Genomic DNA, 24,649 nt, shown 5'->3' with positions numbered 1-24,649 from the left:
AGTGCAGTATGTGTCTGTTTCAGGAAAGAAAACATATACATTCTGGAAAATTCAAACAAGCTAATATTTGTAATGGGCAATAACTTTTGTTGAGAATTTTTTTAAAACTCACAAGCATTTTTCAACTCTCTCATTCTCTTAAGAGAAAAGATACTGTCCTCTTCAAACTGTCCCACCAAATATATAAGAGCTGAAGGAGCAACACTGGGAGAATGGTTGGGTCTAGACACAGGAGCGAAACAGATGGCCCTGAAGGGACCATGTGACGCCGCCCCTGAGACAGCCAGATCGGGGTTGCGACAACCACACACCACAGCCCCAATCCAGCTATTTATTAAAGCCTTTGGAGATTAATTATTTCTAAATGTTAATGTACATGGTTTCAAACTGTTTTGACTTTTTAGCCTGTTTAAATTTAATCTTTTGAAATTATTTTTATTGCTTTAAATTTAAAATTGTTTTAAAATTCTTTCAAATAATTTTACTTACAGGCTGCCTTGAGAGCATGTCTTATAGAGCAGGATATAAATAATTTTAAGTATAAATAAATATGTTAAAATATTAAATATTAAAGACAGAGTAATCCCAATATATTAGAATAGGTATGGGAACTGATCAGCCAGTTTAAACAGTGGATCATTCTGTAAATCAAGCTGTCCCTGTCTTTTGACTTTTACTTTGAAACAAGATGCTTATTTTACATTTCATATTCCTATGTGCTTTTAATTGCTACTGACAATTTCATTTCCTATTTCTGATACCACTATGGTGATTAGTAATTTTTCATTCATTTCTATTAACTCTAGCTCCTATTATATTTTCTGATAATCACTTGTCTTCTTAGCACTCTGGTTATCCAGCCACTGTGTTTCTGATACTTAGTCTTTATATTTATTCTTTATTCTTCCTTTGTAAATCAATCAGTCCACAGCTCCATTATGACACACCTAATCTTTCTCCAACATCCTCCCCCACTCCTACAAAATCCACTGGGATATGCAGCTGTTCAATCATTGGAAATGACAGTTACCCTTATTAGAAGACATTAAACAATTATGAAAGGAACAGTCACTGTACAGCTAAGATGCAATATTTAGCAGTGAGTGGATTTTTTAAAAAGGAAGATGTTGCAATCATGGCAGGAAGAAATGGGAAAAACAAAAGAATGTAGGCAGAAATATAAAAGGCGAACATACCAAATGGTAAACCCATGTATGGCAGACAGCAGATTGTGTTGAAGAATGCTGTATTTACTGGGACTTGAGCATCCATGGATCAGCCAATAATGGGGAAAGCAATATATCAATATATATAGAGAGGATCATGTGATTCCCACCCATGCTTTAATTAAAATATGCTATGTCTTCCAGTTCTAACCTCCCCTCCTCTGTACAGGTTCCCAAAGTCATAGTAGAAAAACTTCCCTTTTTCCTCTTTGAAGATTATAAGACTCTCATCTCAGACCAATAATGATGGAAAAATTATAGCTGTATTAGTAGCTACAACTATTCATGACAAAATTATGTCAGCTTTGGTTGCCATTTTCCAACTCCACAGTATTTTTTTTTTGAGGCACAACAAATAGAACTATGCACTTTATTCAAAGTATAGTAAAACAACAGATTTGTAAATAATCAATCAGATATTTGCAGTTTTATTTTGACCCCTATCCAAACAATTCCTAGCTTGAATTTTTTTCTCTCTGAAATGCTGCATCATAACAAGGAAGATAAGCTGCAAAAAGAGCTACAAATGTCCTTGTACAGTTGTCCTTCCCGATTTGTGGTCTTGCCATTCACATCCCTTGGTCTTTCGTGGACGGCAAGTTGGGAGGGCCATAATGGCGTGCATGCCTGAGGCACGCACACAGCACCGCACATGGGAGCGCAACCCCATTGTAATCAATGGGGTGCCAATATTGGCGATCTTCCTGATTCGTGGGGTGTGTGTTTCTGGAACGGATCCCCTGCGAATCGGAAGGGACTGTACTATTTCATTTACCATATCTTTATATACACATGTCATTGTAACATCTCATTTAACATATTCTTCTTATTTACTCTTCTTCCTTGGGTCTCCACTCAGTGATTTGCCATCAGAGTACCAGCAAGAAACCTTCAGAGAATAAACACTAATAGACAACTGTATATTAATGTTTTGTAATCCTGTAAGCTATCTTGTATGGGTGGCACATACCCTGAGATGCAGGCTTTCAAAGCTTTAAATAAATTAAATTCCTACAATTAGATCTAAGACTAGCTTTAACAATCTGGAACAGCATTGAAACAATATGCTATTCACACTTACGAGTACATATATTTATGTATAGTAGACAACTGCCAAGAAAGTCCAATGCAGTCACATTTGGCTCATCAGTAAATTTGGCAGGAATGGGATGAAAGTACAGATTCTCTAATGGATTGTCATCTGGTTAAAAACTGAAAGCTGAAAGTAGGAATTAATTAACAGTTCTTCCAATGGAAGGATGCTAGAAGAGAAATCTCCCAAGAATCCACAGCAAGACTGGTACCTTTGAACTTGTTCATAACTGATTGGGATTTTATAAGGAAATAATGAGGATGCAAAGTTTGGTAATGAGTTATGCAAGATGATAACAATGAAAAGGGATATATCCAAATGAATCTCTCTTATATGAAGGAATAGGCATTAAAATGGCATATGTAGTTCAAATGTAAGTCTAAAGTGTTGCATATTGGCACAAAACAACCCAGCTTAATACATACTTTGATGGTGATGTACTAACTAGAAATCCTGGGATTATGGTGAATAGCTCAATAAAGAAATAAGTCCAGAAACCATCCTCCTGTTACTTATGTACATGTACATGCATCTTGCATGGAAGTCTTTATTTGGTTGGGGCACTTGCCCTTGTGCTCTGTCCAAAAACATCCCAACATCCCACAGGTGCCAAACCTCTGGGGTTATTTATGGGGATGGGAGGGAGAGGAGAGGCAAATCAGACTATGAAGAGCCAGCTGCTCTGGGCTATAACCCATCACGACATTGGAAAACACATTCTCATCCCCTCCCCATCCCAGTTGAGCTCAGATCAGGTGCTTCTCCATGATCTGAACCGTCTCTCCCATTTCTCCCTTCCATCCAATAAGTGGGAATAGGAAGGGACTCTGCTGGGGCTTGAAAACTGCCAAGCAGTAAGAGGACATAGAACTGCACATACAGAGCAATGCTCAGATGTAAGATCTTGGCCAATGTGTGGCAATTGTGAGAAAAATGAGTTCTATCTTAGGGAAAGGATTAAAAAATCAAATGAAAACAGCCACCACATTATGAACAGTTTTGGTCATTTGGGCCTATAGGATTTAGGGAAAGAAGACAAGGGAGGAATGACAGAAATGTATGAAATTACTCATGGTGTGAAAAGATTATTTGTTGTTTTGTGCCTTCAAGTCAACTCCAGTGTAAGGCAACTCTATCATCCATAGGGTTTTCTGGGGAAGATTTACTGTACTCAATTGATGTTTGCCATTGCCTTCTCTTAGACAGATAAAATATGTTTTGCCCAAGGTCACCCAGTGGGTTTCCATAACTCAGCAGGAATTTAAAGCCTTGTCTCCCAGAGTCATAGAATCACAGAGTTGTAAGAGATCTCAAGGGCCATCCAGTCCAACCTCCTGCCATGCAGGAACTCACAATCAAAGCACCACGACAGATAACCAGCCAACCTCTGTTTAAAAAACTCCAAGGGAGGAAAATCCACCACACTACACTGTCAAACAGCTACAGGAAATTCCCCCTAATGTTGAGATGGAATCTCTTCTTGTATAGTTTGAATCCACTGCTCCATGTCCTAGTCTATGCAGCAGCAGAAAACAAGTTTGCTCCATCCTCCATACGACATCCTTTCAAATATTTAAACAGGGCTATCATATCACCTCCCAATGTATTCCTTAAGCTGCTCCTCATAGGACATGGTTTCCAGACTTTTCACCATTTTGGTCACCCTCTTCTGGATATGCTCCATCTTGCCAACATCCTTTATGAATTGTGGTGCCCAGAACTGAATGTAATATTCCAGGTGAGGCTTGACCAATGTAGAATAAAGTTGTGCTATTATTTCCTTCAGTCCTATATTTCTATTGATGCAGTGTGGAATCGCATTTGCTATTTAAGCTGCTGCTAGAGTCTAGCTGCCTCCTAGTCCAACACTCAAACTATTACACAACGCTGTAAGACGAATGAGTGAGCTCTGACTTAAACCCAGAGCTGAAGAACCGAAGAACCAAGGAAATGTGCTTTAAACATAGCTAAAGGACCAAACAAGATGGTTCCATGCAGAGCATTGATGTGACGAAGGTATTTGGCAACCAAGGCGAGGAAAGTCTGAAAACTTGGAAGCTGAAGCGGGGTGCTGTCCAGGTGTGACGAACCATGACCGGGAAGAACCTTACCTCCTGAGTCGCCATGATGAGGAACTGACAGGACAATGGAGAACTTTGAACAGAACGAGTTGCTTTGAACACGGACTGATCTGAACAACCTGTCTGTCCTCCCAAAAGAGGAAGTTGAGTAATGGGCTGCAATATTGCAAGACTTCAGCAGCCAAGAGCCAGAGAGAAGAAAAAGTATAAAGACCCTAGACTTTCATCTCCATTTTGTTGGCACCATCCACGGCAACGGTGTCATCCCCAGCCTTCGAGAACAACTGATCAATGTTCGGCGGAAGGAAAGTGTGTGTGAGTATTGTATGAATGTGTGAGTGAAAGAGCTCTTGATAATCAATGGTCGTGTTACTTGTGTGATTCAATAAATGTTACATGCATGGTGTTTAAAACCAAATTTGGTGTCTCAATGTCTGTTTCAGCCCTACTGTGAATAAGTTCACGGAGAGGAAGATTCTCATTACACGCTCTCAGGATAAACAGGCTGCCCTTACAATCTTGGGCATAACAACGCTGGCTTTCTTTGTGAAAATACCGGGGGGGGGGGGGTTTATACTGCTTTTATCATCTCATACTGCTAGCATCCAATGTCATCAATGAAGCTAATCACGATGGAAGATTTATGACTGATAAACCTTATGCTCTGCATTGTAAAAACTGAATTTTCTTCCACAAGATATGGTGGTGCCCAACAGTGTAAACTAGGTTTAGAAGGTAATTAGACAATTCATGGAGTCAGGCTATCTATAGCAACTTATCAGTCCCGCCAGAATAAAAGGCAATCTCCTACTGAATACTATCACAGATAGACAACGGCAGGAGAGGTTTATTATACACATGGATGGACTCTATTTAGAGAGGTCACAGGTATGAATTTAGAGGACCTAAGCAGAGCAACAGAGAATAAGGAGTCTTGGAGATATCTCATTCACAGGGTCACCATGAGTCAGGATTGACTCAAAAGTAGTTAACAACAACAAACTTTGCTTATTACTTTCCGTGTGAGAGAAGTTCCCCTTTAATTCCACAGTGCTGAACTGCTACAGATTAAGAATGGCTCTATCACATGATTTCTCTCAACACAGATCAGATGAAAGATTCCAATTCTGCATATATATATATATTATATATATATTAGTTCCAAGCTTGGCTTCTAGGACAGACTTAAGGCAACAATGATTAAAATATGCAAAGTGCTTTACCCTGCCCTCAATTTTTTGTCATATTAAGATAAGAAAATTCACCCCAGTGGGTTTCCATGGCTGAGTGGGGATTCGAACCCTGGTCTTCAACAGCCTAGTACAATGCTCAAACCAATTCACCATAGTAGCCACTTATTGCTGTACTTGCAGTTGATCAATGTCTTCTAGCTGAAATTAACTCATCTTTCCTTACTAACCTTTAACATTTGAAGAGCAAGTGAACACTTGACAAAGATAGGAGAGATAGAAAAAAGAGGGCAGGTACAGATGGATGACAACATTTATTGGACAAATTGTAAGATGAGATTCCATACTTGAGGACAGCCCCCAACCAGACAGTTTTCTGATGTGTTGGACTACTACCACATCTAAGCGCATTTGTACTATAAATTATATTGATAGCTAAATTCTATTGTTAACCTTTATATAATGTGATTTTTTAAAGCTGTATCTGTATAGGAAAAAGGAAAGGTGATAATGATCATGATAATGAGCTTTGTAGTCAATCTGGGGGGGGGGAATCCAAATTTGGGCAACACTACTTTAAAATAAGGAAAGAGCATTTTTGAAGATTTAAATAACAAGTTCATTAACATTAGTCTAAACAATTTCAGTTATCAGTAGTGGTGATAATGAATTAATTTCCTAACTTCTAATGTTAACATTATTAAATTAATTTACAAACCTAATATTCTAAGGTATGCCTGAGTGTTATTGTGGGAAAGCTTTAAGAGTAAAATCACTGTTATATCAAACGTTCTGGTCAAATATTTTATGTGCCCTGACTTATGAGCAGATCACTAGTGCACATGTCAACTGCAGTGCTCCTAAGAGTAAAATTGTCCCGTCTTTTTAATAATTTTTCATGTAAATGATTTGAACCTTTATCTGAACTTGACAGAAGGCATGTTCTAGATGACTCACTTTTAACAGTAGTCTGCTGTATGTATTTCAATCTCTAAAATCAGATTAGTTAGCTTCCTCAAAGGAAGCAATTAAATATGGAACTTCATGTGAAACAATGATCAGATTCAAGCCTGCCAACAGCTCATTCAGATACCAATATAATGATCTCTCTCCCCACCTCTCTTTGATCAGCAAGGACATTCACAGAACAGAAGCCAGCTGCCTAAGGAAGCATAGTTCATCTTAAAAAAAACCTGTCAAGCCTGCAGTCTTCCAAGCAGGCACTGCAGTACATGAAGTGCTCAGTATTTTGCACTCCTTCCAGTGCAAAAAACAGGATAGTCAGGTATCTGCCAGGCCACAGCATGTGCCTTGGAAACCCAGGGCTGAAATTTTGACAGGAGTACCTCAAAACATAACATTGTGAAGATTTATGAGCCCTTAGAATGCCATGTAAAGACTGTGGACTCCAACTTATCTATAGCCACCAATCATTGCCCAATGAATATAGAAGCATCAAGCTACTGTCTGTTTGCATTCTTTAAAATGGCAGCAAACTTACTTTAGGAAACAGAGACAGCATAAATGGGAAGATACAATTTGTTACAGAATACAAAAGCTGGCTAGCATTTTAGTTTTCTGGACTTATTATATATATCAAACTATTCCTTAAAGTACAGTAGTGATTAGGGTCTTTCATACATGTTGAAATATGGTCAAAGTAATATCCATCAACAGTAAACGAAGTCCCACAAGTCAAATTATTTTCCCCTTAATCCCTCCAGTTTTCTCCCTAGCTCATTATCAAATCTTCTCAGCCCAACTATGGGATGAAAACTGTTTTGATACAATCTAGTTATACAGTACTACGTCTCTTGGAACTGACCATGGTAGTGGTAAGGAGTGCAGTATTTCTATTCTACCTCTCCAACAAATTGTTGATGGATGATTACACTTAAAAAATAACACAACACATAATGAACACCAGGATAATGAGAGCCTCAGCCAGCAGCTATAATGAGATCTGCAATAAAATTGGTTTCTCTTAAACTCTAGCAAGGATAAAAAAAGGATTTGACTGTTGCCTAAAAGCACTGAGGGTGGTGGCCTGTTGAAGTGAAATAGTAATCAATTCAAGAACCTGAGGTACACTGTGTGAGGTGCACTGAATTCAATGAGGTATACTGAATTTCATGAGCAAAGAAAAGGGGATAGATATGTCATCAAAAAATAAAATAAAATCAGTATGGGATGGAGGAAAACTGACACAAACATATTTGGTGTCCCAAGCAATACAAGAGGGACTGAGGGACAGGGAGAACCAAGTTTGTTCTTAGGGACATTTAATCCAAAATAAATGTTGATTTAAAAAAAATTACTTTTGAATGAGTCTATATTTCTTTATATTTTATAACTGATACCAAATCTTGCTCTGGTTAGCAAAAATATCTATGTAACTCTATGTTGGGGAAAATCATCAAAGAAAGGAATGGAGAAGGGGAAAAGGCAACTAAGCAGATAATCTGCTCTATGGAACTGAAAGAAGAAGAGTTTAATAGAAGATGACAGCATTCTTCCAGCAAATGCTTACCAAATGCAAGGAAACATTCTCATTTAAAAATGCACAGCCTTTTGTTTAAACTGCTCTTTCTTCAGCAGTATCCAAGTAGAATAAAAGATACTGCACTGATACTATTTTAGTCATGCCAGGGGAGAGGTAGGAGGAAAAAAAAGAAAAAGAACAAATAAGAAGAGTATGCAAAACACTGGGTACTGAATGGGGAGAGGTGTGGTGGGAAACGGGATCGCAATGACAAGGCAGTTTATGCAGGTGGCAAATGGCTGATTACAGGCCTCCCTACCCAGATGCAACACAGGACAACTAAAAAGGGGTTGCAGGAATAGGAGAGACACTGGGAGTGAGCAAGGATGACCAAAAGCTTCTCCAGGGCAAAAGAGACCATATATTATGATAGAGAGTCACTTGAGTTCCTGCAATATAGTCTCCTGGGTTTGGCCATTTGTTGCCACCTCTATGTCCACTGTCTCATTCTTGTAGAGGGGCAATTATAGAAAATCCTTGGATCTACACTTGAGTGCTTCCAAAGGTGCTTAAAAACTAGTGTGGGATTTGATGACGTGTTCCTATGGTCTGAAGAGGAATTTCCCGCTCTCTGGTTATTTTGTTTTGTTTTATGTTTTTCACAGAATTACAGTGCTATAGTACAAAAGTGGCATTATCCTCTGGTATTCATAAGAGAGACAGCATGGTGCAATGGTTTGAGCACTGTATTATGACTCTGAAGGCCAGTGATTGAATCCCCGCTCAGCCATGGAAACCCACTAGGTGAACTTGGGCAAGTCACACTCACTCAGCTTCAGAGGAAGGCAAAGGCAACCCCCTCCAAACAAATCTTGCTAAGAAAACCCTGTGATAGGTCCATTTTAAGATTACCATACGTCAGAAACAACCTGAAGGCACAAAACAACAACTAGTTCATCCATGGTTGGGAAGGAAGTTCCTGAACACAAGATGTTAATACTGCTCATTTTAAAAAGTGCCAAAAGGGAGCACTGAGTACTTATTCAACAATATTTCCTGGAACCTGGAGAATACTCACTCTTAATGAGAAGGGAGAATTCAGCAAAGACCAAACAGGTCTGTTTTCATCCCTTGAAGCAGCCTCAGTATAAGCATCTGAGAAAATACATAGTGCTTCCCCTCCCAATATGGAGCTATCTCTAGCTTCCATCCCAAACACTGCTCAAATTAGAGGCAAAGGTTTTCAGATTCTGTGGCATCTTTTATAAAGCAGCTTGGACATTCCCAACAATTCTCCTTTTCAACATGCAATATTGTGGAATAGCTGAAGCCCAGCATTGTGTAGTAGTGGGAAACAACTGTATGGAATATAAGGAAACAAATCCTCAGTTGCCAAGCTGTCTATAAAGAAAATGAGACTGAATATGCAGTGGTAGCTGAAGGATCAAGAGAGAGATGGGGAGAGGAGGGAGCATTGGTACCTATGGTTAGAGGGTAGCTCATGCAGAGAATAACGGAACTACATTCATTTATAGCCAAGTAAAGCAGTAGGTGCCAATGAGAAAAGAACTAATGGATTCCCAGCGGGAGTAGATTTTGGAAGGACAGAAGAAAAGCAGTAGTATAGAAATTCTATTTCACTGTATTTGGGAAAGAGAGTTATAATTTAAAAACATATGAAAGTGAATGAAACAACATTCTGGACAGAACAGGTTTGGAATAATTTACACTGATGTTTCCAAGGAGATTTGTTGTTACTGTATGCCTTTAAGTCACTTCTAACTTATGGTGCCACTAAGGCGTTAAGGTTTTTCTTTGAAGAATTTGTTCAGAAGGGGTTTGCCCTTGCTTTCCTGAGACTGAGAGAGTGCGACTTGCCCAAGGTCACCCATTACATTTCCACGGTCAAGCCTGGTCTTCCATTGTCTTAGTCCAACACTCAAACCACAACACCACACTGGCTCATCTAAAGCAGCATGAACAGGGATTATTCTGATCCATTTCATTTAACATTGTATTCCAATCTGTGTCTATTTTATAATTCTTACATAAAACCCAAATACAACACCAGACTGTCCAATGTGAACAGGCAGAATGCTACTGCAGCTTTTTTGGGATTTCTGTCCCTTCAGTGTAAGGCTCTGCCCACCGATTACTTCCTGCCAAGCACAGCTGCAAGTATGCTGATGACTGACCTGTTAATTGCTACCAATTGTCAGTTTCTGTGTCCATAGGAGAGCAAGGGTCCTTTGATTACTTGCTTACTCTCATAATTCTCCTTGTATTTTTACATTAAAAGTATCTATAAAGAGCGATCTATTAAGAAATTAGAAATTAAAGCCACACACACACAAGTTATGAAACAAAGCAATCATCAACACCAATGTAACTCTCTGCAAGAGTCAAAAAGGGGACAGAGCCTGTAAGCAGGAAGCTTTTAAATAACACTGAGTTGAGGGTTGCCGGGTAAAATACAGAACAGGGTCCCTGTCTCTTTAATAGTTATGCAGAAGAGGGAATTTCAGCAGCTATTGCTTGACAAACAGTTCTGTCCTACATTTCACCTGACAAGCCTAACTAATAGGGACCTTTGCTTGTGAACATAATAGAAGCATCTTGATCAGGGAGAAAGACATTAGATGGGAACACAGCACTACAGTAAGTGCTGCATTGAACCTCTATTTAATTCTGCTTCCTGCCAGATATAGAAAAACAATGCTTTCCAGAAATAACCTTAGTAGAATCATAGAATCATAGTGTCAATCAGAAAGCCACTTTCCCTCCACAATTACTATTACTACCAACAAGAGAAGTCTGGATCACCATAAAGTATCATGAGGGGCACGTTTCATTGGAGAACTGTTCTTGCACAATCTCTCTCTTCCTTCCCAAGGAGATTTTATATAAGCACCAGATAAATGAGGTTTTCATAATGGTCAAAATACCCTAAAGGCACCAGGTCCCATCTGATCTTGGAAACTAAGCAGAGTCAGCTCTGGGTAGTACTTGCACGGGAAACTACCAATGAATAGGCGAGGTGCTGTAGGTCTTTATTTCGGAGGAAGGAAGTGGTAAAAACATTTCGGATTGTTCCATGCTTAAGAAAACCCTGTGAAATTCATGGGGTTGCCATAAGTCAAGAGGCAACTTAAAGTTAACAGTGTTAAGTACATGATGTCCAGTTTCCTTCTAGGCAGAAGAAGCCTCTTTCAGTCAGAGCTTAACTGGAATCAGATGCAACACCAGAATTTGCATTGTAACATCTGGGCTAAGACATGAAGTCTGTAAAGTTTAGGACAGCTGTGAGTCTTGGCGCAGTGGCTTCTGTCCTTCACCAGCCAGTAGCCACTGCTACAAGTCTGGGTCACCACATTCACAAGGCAGGACTCAAAAAAGAATTAGAAATTGGATGGTGGCATAAATAAGAGACCAGATGGGAGTCAATAAACAGTATTTGCTTCACTCCCAGAGTATAAACAAACCACTGCACTCTATAACCACATTAGCTGAGCTCAGTTTTAACCATATGCGTACTGAAGGAAAGGAAAGATCCCAAGATTCATGAGCAGCAAAAACTGACACAGAATTGGGTGGCGGCAAGAAATAAGTTATTCCACATCAATTGAGGCATTGTGCAACAATACTATCTTGTCTATGAAGAGAATTGCAGCAGATCTCTCTTTTAATTTCAAAGCCCTAATCTGAAACCCCAAAACACTCTAAAACAAACTAAGCGTCTTCTCTGACACCTTCGGAGGCTGAATATTTGTATGGAGACTCTCTGAATGGTTGTCCCAAGTCCAAAACAGACTGCAGAAATAATCTAGTTTGAGACAGCTTTAACTGCCCTGGCTCAGTGCTAGGGAATTCTGGGAACTGTAGTTTTGTGAGACATTTAGCCTTCTCTGACAGAAAGCTCTGGTGCCACAATGAACTACAATCCCCAGGATTCCCTAGCACTGAGCCAGAGCTGTTAATATGGTTTCCTGCTGGATTATTTCTGCACTGTATTGTGGATCCCAATTGAGCTCAATTCCACAGTAAAATCACTGTAAAATCATGCAAATAAACCACTATATATTTTACAAATTTAACATGTGGCTTTTTATATGTTGTTGTTGTTGTATGCCTTCAAGTTGCTTCTGACTTATGGTGACCCTAAAGCAACTCCTATCAAGAGGTTTTCTTGGTATGATTTGTTCAGAGGTGGTTTTCCACTGCCTTCCTTTGAGGCTGAGAGAGTGTGACTTGCCCAAGGTCACCTAGTGAGTTTCATGGCTGAGCTGGAAATTGAGCCCTAGCCTCCACAGTCATAGTCCAACACTCAAACACTATGCCAGGCTGACTACTACATTTTATTAACAGCTAGATGTTATGACCCTCTTCGAAGTGGACTTGTGGCATGACATTCTGCAACACTTGCTGAACTGAGCACTATCTGTGCCTTAATATTTGGACTAAAATGTGCGAGGCAAGGCCAGAAAGTTATTTTTGTTCTTTACAATATGTTCTGTCAACTTGATCTTTATGAAACAATTTGCATGTATCATTTGTTAAGAGTCCAGTGGAGAGCTAGAAAGAACAACGAGGACAGGAGCAACAAAGGGGGAACAGCCGATTCTTCAGAGCAACTGTACCAGGAACACTAGAGAAAGGGGGGGAGGGAAGGGAGTATTTTTGGGGAGGGGCACAAACCACAAAGAAAACAGCCACCTAATCTTAAATTCCAGAGAGGGCACCACTGAGAAGAAGAGACTAAGCTTAGATTTAATCTCAATCCCTTCCAGAAATGCTCTCCTATCTACCCCTAGTTTAGACTGCAAGGTGCTTAAGCAGAAAGGAACTGGTGTAGTGGTTTGAGCTTTGGACAACTCTGGAGATCAGGGTTTGAATCCTGGCTCAGCCTCAGAGGAAAGCCATGGTTTAAATATCTGAAGGGGTGTCATACTGAGGATGGAGCAAGCCTGTTTTTGCCGCTCCAGAGATTAGGACCTGCAGTGATACATTCAAACAAGAAAAGAGATTCCACCTAAACATTGGGAGGAACATCCTGACAGTAACAGCTATTTGACAATGGAACACACTCCCTCGGAGTGTAATGGAGTCTCCTTCCTTGGAGGTCTTTAAACAGAGGCTGAATGGCCAGCTGTTGGGGATGCTTTGATTGAGAGTTCCTGCATGGCAGAATGGGGTTGGACTGGGTGGCCCTTGGGGTCTCTTCCAACTCTAGGATTCTAGGAAACCCCCTCTGAAGAAACTTGCTAAGAAAACCCTATGATAGGGTCAGTTCGCCTCAGGGTTCAGAAGAAGACTAAGGGTGGGGAGGGCAGCTATGAAAGAACTAGAGAAGGTCCTAAAGAGTAAAGATATACAACTAAGCACAGAAGTTAAGTGTCCTGCAAGCCTCCTTGATTTTCTTTGTATTTGCTTTCTTTGCAGTCCAGCTGTCACATCCATATGCAACTGCATATTCCCAATTACTGTATGGATGTGGCAGCTGGACAGCGAAGAAAGCAAATACAAAGAAAATCAATTCATTCCAGAAGCGGCAGTGCCATGGACAGCCAAGAAGACAAACCAATGGGTCTGGAAAAGATCAAGCTTGGACTTTCAGTGGAAACCAAGATGGCTAAACTGAGGCTGTCATACTTTGGCCCCATCATGAGGAGGCATGAATCACCAGAAAAGACAATGTTAGGAAAGGCAGAGGGATGGAGAAAGAGAGGAAGGCAGTATGCCAGATGGATGGACCCTGTTAAGGAAGCCAGAGGACATGGATCCGCAGGACCTGAGCAGAGCAACGGAGGAGGGCAGTGGGGGGTCTTGGAGGGGCCTCATCCACAGGGTCCCCATGCGCCAGACTCATACTGTCACTATTGTTATTAAATTGTGAATTTTAAATGTTGCATTTTACATGTGGAGTGTTTCAATGTGCGTACATTTTATTTGTTCTTTTAAATTGATGTGTGTTTTAACTGATGTCGTTTCTTAACTGTTGTTGCCTCTCACCTTGATCCATGGGGACAGATGGGTACGAGATTATTATTATTATTATTATTATTATTATGGCCATCTTTATTATTATTTAATCTATGGAGAGAGACAGGTAAGAAATGGTTATTATTATTATTATTATTATTAGATCTGTGGGGGGAGGCAGATAAGAAATTATTATTATTATTATTATTATTATTTGATCTATGGGGAGCGACGGGTAAGAAATAATAATAATTATTATATAACTTATCATCATCATTATTATTATTACATCAATTAAAACACTTCAGTCGAGACACACACACCACGTTCAAATTTAAAAAATTCAATAAATAAATAAATATAAATATAAATAAATAAATAAATAAAAACACCACATCTTAAAAGGCAACATGTAAAAATTCATCAATATATATATATATAAACAAAACACCAGGCACACAACAATAACAGCAGCGTTCGAGGGCGCCCCTGAGCCCGGGCAGAGTGCCCCTGAGCCCGGGCAGAGTGCCCCTGAGCACGGGCAGAGTGCCCCTGAGCACGGGCAGAGTGCCCCTGAGAGTGCCCCTGAGCCCGGGCAGAGTGCCCCTGAGCCCGGGCAGAGTGCCCCTGAGCCCGGGCAGAGTGCCCCTGAGCACGGGCAGAGTGCCCCTGAGCCCGGGCAGAGTGCCCCTGAGCCCGGGCAGAGTGCCCCTGAGCACGGGCAGAGTGCCCCTGAGCACGGGCAGAGTGCTCGACCTGTATTTCCTGAAGAGCTGGTCCGACTCTCGGAAGCCGTTGTTGAGGAGCATGTTGATGCCGGCCAGGGCCAGCTCCGAGTCCTCGGGGGGCTGCGGACCCTCGCCGCCGTCCAGCTCCGACCCGGCCATGGCTCCTTTCCCTCAGAGTCCCTCCGCGGCTATGACCGTCCTCCTGCTGCTGCCGCCGCAAAGCTGGCACTGCACATGCGTCGAACAAACCGGGCCCCGCGCATGCGCACTCCCGACGTTGACGCCACCATTTTGCCCTCACTCTCGCTTGGCTTATTATTACTGTATGGGCACCTTTTTTGGCCGTTGTTGCCTCAGTTCTCTTGGTGACGTCACGCGGGTCTAACTCTCTCAGCCTCAGAGGGGTTTTTCAACAGTGTCTTGACAAGGATGAAGGAAACCACAACCATAGGCTCTTGTGTGGCCATGGCACCGCTGTAGCCTTGGCACAGCTTTGACACAGCGTGGAATTCTGGGAATTGTGTAGTTTTTGCTGTGTAACTGGCACCCAGAGCTCTCTCAGCCTTAGAGGAAGGCAATGGCAAAAACTCCTCTCACAAATATTGCCAAGAAAAAAAACACACTTGTGATATGGTCACCATCAGTCAGAAATGACTTGAAGCCACACAACAACAACAACAACAAATACACCTGTGATAGGGTCACCATCAGTCAGAAATGAAGCCACACAATAACAACAACAACAACAAATACATTTAAATTATGTATTTAAAAGGACTGGAAGCTCGGGATTTTTAACACTGAGCGTTAAAACTCACTAAATATTGGGGTAAATTGCAGGGGTGGAGAAGAATTATGATGTATAAATTTGACTCTAGTATAATTACTTAACGTATTACCGATTATTATATTTACATTTTTACTCGTTCATTTTTTTAAATATTCTTTTTATTTAACCTTTCATATAGAGTTCTTATACAGAGCGTTATACATGTTTTGTTGTATTGTCTATTGTACTCATGCTCTTATACATTTTATTTAACCTTTTATGTAGAGTTTTTTATAGAGAGTTCTATTTAGCTTTGTGGTATTTTGAGATGGCCCTTGGGCCAATCAGTAGACGATTGACTGATTGACTGGCTGCTAGATACAGGGAATATCTCTTTCACACTGCACTATTAAAGCACCTTGATACCACTTTAACTGCATCCTTTGGAATCCTGGGATTTGCAGTTTTCTGAGATCTCTGGATGATAATTATAAACACCTCACCAAATTACAAATCCTAGTATGCCACAGGATGGAGCCATAGCAGTAGTGTGGCATCAGAGTCCTATTATAGTCCTAAACATGAGGTTCAGCATCATTGAACACTTCCTGGGACCCACAACTTTTGAAGACAGCCAATCTCTAGAATCTCCTGGTCCTGCTTCCCTTCTTCCTTGATGTTTGCCCATGTGCCCTCCTTCAATACTAATAATAATATTCATGTTAATTATTTAATGTTTTTTAATTTGGTGCCTCCTTTGTATTAATATATATTATTTTATTATTATATTAAAAATAATATGTATTATTTTTACCTATTTTATCGATTGTACATACAGCGCTGTGTAAATTTACAGCGCTATATAAAGCATAATAATAATAAATACATGTCCAGAGGGAGGAGCACAGACACGTAATTGAATCCCAAACCACATCATTTATCACACAAATGTTTCATTTTTCCAAATTCAGAATTATATGTGTAATAAATAATGTGGTTCATAATTCAATTTTGCATCTGTGATCTTGCCTCTGGACACATTTTGGAGGAGGGCAAACAGACAAACCGGTATTATACGATTTGAGCTTTCTCCAGCTTCTGTTCCATGTAAGTAAAGTAGGTTAGCCTTTAGATTAATGTATACAATGTGTACAATATATGATTGATGTTTGCAATGTAATGTATGCAACGTACGTTAACCTTTCGATAGACTTTCCAAGGTGCTGCTGGCAGATTATGTGCCATGAACATTTTAAAGTGGAGATCCTAAATAGTTTAGTCATAAACTATTTATTATTATAAGGCATTTTATACAGGTTGCAGCTTTGCAACCAACTGGGAAAAGATTTTAGATGATACATATTGTCAGTTTAAAATTCTCTGAAGATAGAGGCTCCTCCCTCCATAACTGTCATCCTTTGGCCTGAGAGGGAGAGAATTAGGCTGGCCCAGCTCCATCAGGGCTAGCCTGAAGAAGAAGAGCCCTCCCTCCGGTCCATCTGCCTTGGTCCAGGCCTCAGAGGGAGAGAAGAATGCTGGACCTGATCCCCTTTCCCCTCACCATTCCTTTCTTCTTTTGTGTCCTGTCTTTTCAGATTGTAAGCCTGAGGGCAGGGAACCGTCTATTATCCCCTCTGTTATAAGCCGCCCGGATTCCCAGTGATGGGGTGGCATATAAATAAATCCTATTATTATTATTATTATTATTATTATTATTATTATTAAAATTCAGCAAGAAAAAGTAGTGAGGGTTTTGGTCAAAGCTAGTGGTTTGAGTGTTTGAACCTGGAGACCAAGGTTTGATTTCCAGCTTGGCCATGAAACCCACTGGATGACTTTAGGCAAGTCACATGCTCTCAGCCACAGAGGAAGGCAATCACATCACTTTCTGTTCTGCTACTTAAAATGCTATTTATTTGCGTGCACCCCCCCCCCCCCCAAATCAATGATGCTAAAAATATTTCAAATATGCTTGCAATCAATGGCAGGGCATCATTTATGGTTGAACTGTAAAACATCTAATCTGCAGTGGAGAATGTTCTCAGAATGTCTAAGCATAGCTGTATACTTCTAGCGAGCCAGGATACTGATAAAAATCTGGATAAGAGATCATCATCTTTCTATCTATTGTCTGATGCTTAATTCATTAAGTAATCTTTCTATCACTTGTCCTCCACCATGCAAAAGGAGAGGAAGACAACTTTTACTCTAAAATCTGCCACCTGAAGTCATCTCCTTCAACTTGCCTAAAGCTAGAGTTCTCCCTAGATATACAGTCGGCCCTTCTTATACGCAGATTTTTATACACGGATTCAAGCATAAAAAAAATATAAATTTCAAATATCAAATCCTGATTTTTCATTTTTTATAAAGGACACCATTTTGCTATGTCATTATATTGAATGGGACTTGAGCATCCATGGATGCCCTCAAATCTGGGTATGAATTACATATAGATAGAGGCAACCTCTGAGAGATAGTGTGACTTACTGGTTTGAGTGTTTGACCCTGGAGACTAAGGTTTGATTTCCAGCTTGGCCATGAAACCCACTGGATGACTTTAGGCAAGTCACATGCTCTCAGCTGCAGAGGAAGGCAATGGCAAAACTGAACAACTCTTGGCAAGAAAACCCCATGATAAGTTTGCTTTATGCTCGCCACAAGTCAGAAAGTCAGTCTCTTCCAACTCTATGATTCTATGATTCTAAATGTAAAATAAAATAAAACAAAAATACTATGTCTATTGTATGGAACATTTCCCAGTACCAAGGACAGCAGACCAGTCCCTATTACCATGTATATCCACATGCTTATTGGAGTCAGGACAGGTCTGTTTGGTTTAAGCACTAATGCTATCCTATTTGCTGTGCCTTTGTATGCTCCCTCTGCCTTAGTCGAATTGCATTCTGGATTTTGGAAGGAAACCAGAAAATATGAGAGGGAGAAAAGTTATTTTTGAGATGTATGAATGATAACTTTTCTTGTGCAATTTTTTGTCCCTGTGTTCTGTTCTTGAATCAAGAGGTCAGCACACAATGATGTTTTCTTCCATTGCAGTAATTGCTTATAAACAGTACTACTTATGAACAGAATTATTTCTGAATCATTACAGTCGTGCAAAGAGGAGGTTGAAAGGCATGATAATGAAATAACAAAATAATGAAATCAAGAGATACTAGAGTCTTTCAGTCCCTAAAGAACTCACTGAACTCAGTGGAATATAGTCCAAGCTGGTTATGCCTCACAAATTACAACCACATGAGGTATCCCAGATAAAAAATAGCTTGTGTTCTTTTTAGGCTAGTAGCCAGTGGGCATATATTCTTTAAAAAGAAGTTGTTTTACTCATAAAATATTAAAAAGTGCAGCAAGAGGCAAAATTCAGTAACAAGACAGTATTGGGGAGAGAGAAAATGAGAATAAAATGAAATATCATTATTATTCTGGATGCATATTCTGAATATAAAGTTCCTCTGGTTAGATAAGTGAATATTCTTAAAACATCAGATCTCCATGTACCTAAATTGCTTTGTGAAGTACAACATAAAGAAACCTGAAAACAGTATTTGTTTTGCTTTTTATGCATAAATGCATCCCAAGCATATAGCTTTAAGGGCTATCCTTTTAATGGAAATCCAAGCAAAGGTTCTACTCTTTAATTAACTAGTTTGTATCATATTGACATTTCCAGAGTAGCTTATTTCTTAAATGAATTAAAATAATACCAGACCTATAACACCATTCCAGAGACTGAATTTCATTTCAGCTGCAATGTGACAAAAGTCTATTGAATTTGGTGGCGTTTTCTTGTAAACGTGTGTGACAAAGCATTATTATTTAAATGGTTTAACTGGCCAGTTCTACATCCCAATCTGCCACCCTCGGATCATCACTTGTGTAGATTCTTGTTGAGCCTTCTGATTACCTGTGTTTAAACAACAGCAACTATGCTATGATTTTCACATGCACTTGGGTATGCAGTCATATTGATGCAACAGCATATGGTCATATCTCTGTATCATTTATGGCAAGGGGACATTAAAGCAAAGAGTTAGCCTGTGGGATGGGGATGATGGGATGGGTTTGAGGAGCTGCAGACTTCCAAATGTTGTTGGACAGGAATTTCCATCAGCCCCAAGCATCATAGCAAATGTAAGGCATTTTAGGAGATACAATCCAGGCATTTTTGAAGAGCCACAACATCGCATCCTTGAGTAAGTGTGCCAGGAGGCCCAGTGTAATTGAGGGATGAATGATTAGTAATGTTGGATTAGGAGTGAGGCAATCTGAGGATTCAAACCAGTGTTGCCAACAAGCCTCAAAGACATTCCCCGGAATGTTTTACCAAAATCTAAAATCCCCAGATTTCCCCAATATTTATCATTATCATTCAGTCAAAATCCCCAGAAAGAAATTAATTAAATTCCCCAGATTCCAGGGAATTCCCCAGAAATTGGCAACACTGATTGAAACCCTCATTTAGCAGGGCAACCTGGATCACCTTGCTTCCTGAAAATGTTGTCTCTTCCCACTAAGACAAAGTACATAGCATTTTGTCATGTGAGGCAGAAATCCCTCAAGTATCTTTCCCTTTCTCTGTGATAGTAGAAATACAGTGGTAAATAAGACAGTGATGGAAAGTTGCTAGTCTTCCAGATGTTTTAGATTACAGTTCTCAAAATCTCTTTTTCATTTGTCACGCACCATTCATTTTGGGAATTGAAGTCTAAAACTACTGAAAGATCAACGATTCCTCATCCTTGAACTAACTTTTTAATGACTTTTAATTACACTGCAACCCTGGTGCTTGAGGTGACTGCCTCATTCAGCCTAATGGCAGGGCTGGTTCTGCCACTGAGTAACTTGTGTGCATAAAGCTATACTATAATTTAAAGTGTTTGGCTCTCAGTCATTCTATACAAAGGCACATGATCGCACAGTCAACAAACTCGGTGTGTTATCTAATGGACAGAAACAAATAATAGAGTGAGGTTCTGGATCTAATCTGTCAGCTACTTCAGATACCTTTCAAACAAATGCTTTTGTATTTTTTGCCCATTTGTGAACAGTTTTTGACCAAACATGATACTAACAGAGTGACACACCTAATCTTTTCATGCAAAATCAGGACTAATCTGACTAGAGCTCATTGTCAGGGCTCTAGTCTTCTTCATCAGAGGTAGCCTCCTATGTGGCTTTTGTTCATTTGGACCACCAGACCCTCCAATTCCCCATATATAATCTCTCTCTCACTCATAGCATTTTGGTACTGTTTCATGCGTCTCAACAATGAAACAATAGCTGATCACTCACCAGCCCCATCCGCAGAAGTGACTTAGAATTATAGAGTTGGAAGAGACCACAAGGGCCATCCAGTCCTACCCCCTGCCATGCAGGAAATCTCAATCAAAGCATCCCAACAGGTGCTGATCACCAATGCAGAAAAGTCAAATATGACCCTCTGAACCTTGGGGTGTGCCTACTCTGATCAATATCAACCTGAGCAACAATGGACAAATTGCAGCCACACTGCTGAATTAAGTAGTTTGACACCACTTTGTCATGGCTCTATCCTACAGAATCCTGGAAGTTGTAGTTTGGTGAGGCACCATTGCTCTCTGACAGACTAGGCTGAATATCTCACCACATTACAAATAGCAGGGTTCTGTAGGACAGAGTCATGGCAGTTAAAGTGGTGTCAGACTGTGTTAATTCTGCAGTGTGGCTATGCACCCTTCAACAGACAAAACATGCACACCTAGAGCCTGTGCATCTAGTTAAGTGGTGACTGTTTCTTGAGTATTGCATTTCAGGATTGGATCTGAAAGATTAAATTTCCTTTGGAAGAATGACCATTGAAGAATCACAATGACTTCATAATATCTGCATAATTTGTTTACTGAGATAGATACACATAATATATTGGGAAGCAGGCAAAACAGGCAACCCAGCCATTATTCCTGCCTCACAACCCCATCTTCAGCCAACTCATCTTCAGCCAACTCAAACCAAACTTGATGGGAAAGGAAATTGTATGTCATTGCTATTTTAATTAAAAAGCAGCCTTAAAAATGTAGTGGTGAATGGGAAAGCTGTGTTGTTTTCTACTTCCTTTCTCTTTTGCCATTTGTCAGCTAAAAATCCCCTCAACCAACCTTTTTCTCAGAAAAGGAAAATGTTCTCTTGACGTACTGTTCCCAAAAGATAAGATAGCAAGAGCAAATTATTAAAGAAATATGTCAGAAAATTGGGAAATGGTCATTTTCATGCATCACTGCTTCTGTAGGCAGGGGCAAATCATCTTCCTGTCTAGCTTAAGTGTGTCAGCATTAAAGATCTGCACTTTCAGTGTAAGCATGTATTGAACTGTACCTGAAACCACAGTTTCAGTTATAATGTTGTTGTTTTGTTCTAATACTTTCCCACTATGTGATAAGGCAATATTACCTATTTTTAGCACCTTGAGACTTCTTTCTTTCAGTTAGTCTCAAAGGATTCTACAGACTACCATGGCTATGTCTTTGAATATTACCTATTTTTGTATGTGTTCTCTGTGCTAATAAAAAAAAATATTTTTTTTTACAAAAAGCTTACCCAACTGTACCTAAATCAATCCAAATTTTTGAAATATTTCCTTGGCCAAAAACAAGTTCACACTGGACACCATCAATGTTAAGTGTGAGCTATGACAAGTCTGTGAAACTCCTTTAACAGGTGAGATCATCCTCATACATTTAGGCATGACAGAAACTCTTATAGGTCAGGGTGGGACAAATGTAGCCTTCCAGATATTGTTAGACTGCAAATCTCATCAGCCCTAGCCAGCATAGCCAATGTTGAGGAACTATGGCAGTTGCAGTCTAACAATCTCCGGAGGGCCACACTTCACACCTCCTGATATACAGTATGCAAGCAAATGCACAATTTTTTTTAAAACAGCAGGGACCCTTCTAAGAGCCTGGCATAGGATTGTCACAAGTCTGCCTTTTTCATGATCAAGGAGTTGGAAGGTGGGGAGGCTGCCACTGAATGATGGTCTGTTTCTTCTTGACTTTCTTGTAAGTTGTTGAGCTTTAATTCTTAATTCTCATTTTTGAACAAAGTATATTCTTGAGGACTGTGCCTTGGACAACACTCTTGTCACCTTTCATTTAAATCTCCCTTTTAGCCCCTCACTGACCTCAATGACTGTTGGAGTTACTGTTTTTAGTCGCTCTGGGCTTCACTTGCAGACCAACCAAAAACAAACTGATTTGGGTTTCTTTCAGAAGGAGTAGGTGCCTGTCCTTTCACGAAAGCTAGAGAATAACCCTAAAATTTATTTAGAACAAATTACAAATGTGGCACTGGATTTCTATAATTAGAATGTACATTATGTATTTATTTCAGCTGCATGCAGCTGCATGGGTCTATCATTTAATCAGGCAAATAGCAATGGGAGGTGGGATGTGTGGTTAACCTTTTCCCATTCTACTTTCCCCGATGTCCCTTTCAAACATCTCTCTCTCACATACAAACTCTAGCACATAACTTCTGTCTGCTTCACAATGGATGGAGTATTCATTGATGGAGTGAGGTATACGTAAATGCAAGGTGACGCAATGTCACAACCGCATAGAAGGGCAAGGCACCATAGAATGTAGGACATTCAAGAAAACTGTAGGACATTACCAAATAAAAACTAAAAACACTGATATAAAAATAAATAAATGCTTCTTAGTCATGCTCAAAATGAAGGACATTTTGGAATTCCTCCTGGACAGAAAGCTGAAATGTAGGGCATGTCTAGGAAAAGGAGGATGTCTGGTCACCCTGAGATAAATGTGACTTATGAAGCTTCTAAGGCTGGGAAGAATTTCATTTGAGAAAACACCATGGGAAGAAGGGGAGTCAATGGTCATTCTCTTTCTCTCCTACATGCACAAATGCATACACAGTTCCTCCAATGAAGCAGTTCTTAACTAAATAAATAAAACTACTACAAATACTGCTCCTGGACTTCCTGTTTCATGCTGACTAGTTGGGCCCTAATATATTATATCCACATGTCTTTGACTGTAGAAAGAGACCCCCCTTTTATTGATGAGAATGTTTTTTTTAAAATATTTCTCTTACAGATAACCTCTGGGAAATAGCATTTTTGAGTGTGAAACGTTTTCTTGCATATGTTTAGGAAAATAACTAAGCATGGTGTATAATTTAGGGGAGGGATTGATGCAAGCCTTCATTTCCCTTTGTAAACCCAAACTGTGAAAGATTCTTCCTCAGTTAAATGTATGAAGTGTGTGCATTCAAGCATAATAATTTTCATGAACATTCAAGTGTGAACATTATCCACAGACAACAGCTGTGTTGTGACTGTTAAAATCTTAGGAAAGCTTTAGTTACAGACCTTCTTCATGCTCAGACACTGGAAACTAGGATCTAATCTGCACTGAAGAATTAATGCAGCTTGACACTGCTTTAACTGCCATGGCTCAATGCTGTGGAATCCTGTGATTTGTAGTTTGTTGTGGCACCAGAGGTCTCTGGCAGAGAAGGCTAAGCATTTCACAAAACTGTAAATCCCATAATTCTATAGCATTGAGCCATGGCAGTTAAAGCAGTGTAAAACTGCACAATTTCTACAGTGCAGATTAGACCTGGGTTGCATGTCACTAAAGTCTTTTGATATTCAGGTGGTGTTTTTTTTCAAGGGAAGATAGGTATATGAGATCAGTATTGGGAATGAACATGAAAAAGGATGACTTAGGCCTTACCTGGGTGTCTGTCTGCTGAAGATCTTCCAACTGTTTTCTTACATACATGAACACTTTTTTTTCTTTTCAAGAGAAAAGTGTTCAGATGCAGGGTGTGTTTGGGGAGAAAACTGCTAAAAGGAAAGGGTTTAAACAGCCTCTTTCTAGTGGTCCCATAAACTCCATCCATATGGCCCGAGGAACCAGAACAGCCTCTATTAAGGGTTAGAGTGATACCTGCTAAGTGTCCTGGGGAACTTTGGTTGAAAATCAGAAATATGTATGCAGCCCTTACTAAACTACACAGCCCTTGGTTACAATGGAGAATTCTGTTGTAACACCAGCCTTGTAGTAAAATTCAGC

General features: G+C 39.9%; 1 protein-coding gene across 1 annotated transcript in view; it reads right to left on the bottom strand.

The window, feature by feature from the left end:
- Window positions 1–14,970, bottom strand: part of TTC39C (tetratricopeptide repeat domain 39C) — a 64,048-nt gene extending 49,078 nt beyond the window's left edge. The window contains exon 1 of the mRNA XM_089517202.1: window positions 14,808–14,970. Coding sequence (XP_089373328.1) covers window positions 14,808–14,938 — 131 coding nt within the window. The 5' untranslated portion in view covers window positions 14,939–14,970. The remainder of the gene's footprint in view (window positions 1–14,807) is intronic.
- Window positions 14,971–24,649: the final 9,679 nt, after the last annotated feature.

The sequence above is a fragment of the Sceloporus occidentalis genome, unplaced genomic scaffold (assembly GCF_023333645.1).
Source record: "Sceloporus occidentalis isolate IW3139 unplaced genomic scaffold, rSceOcc1.0.p SCAF_3, whole genome shotgun sequence".
In the NCBI taxonomy this organism is placed as follows: Eukaryota; Metazoa; Chordata; class Lepidosauria; order Squamata; family Phrynosomatidae; genus Sceloporus; species Sceloporus occidentalis.
This window is presented reverse-complemented; position numbering and strand designations above follow the sequence as displayed.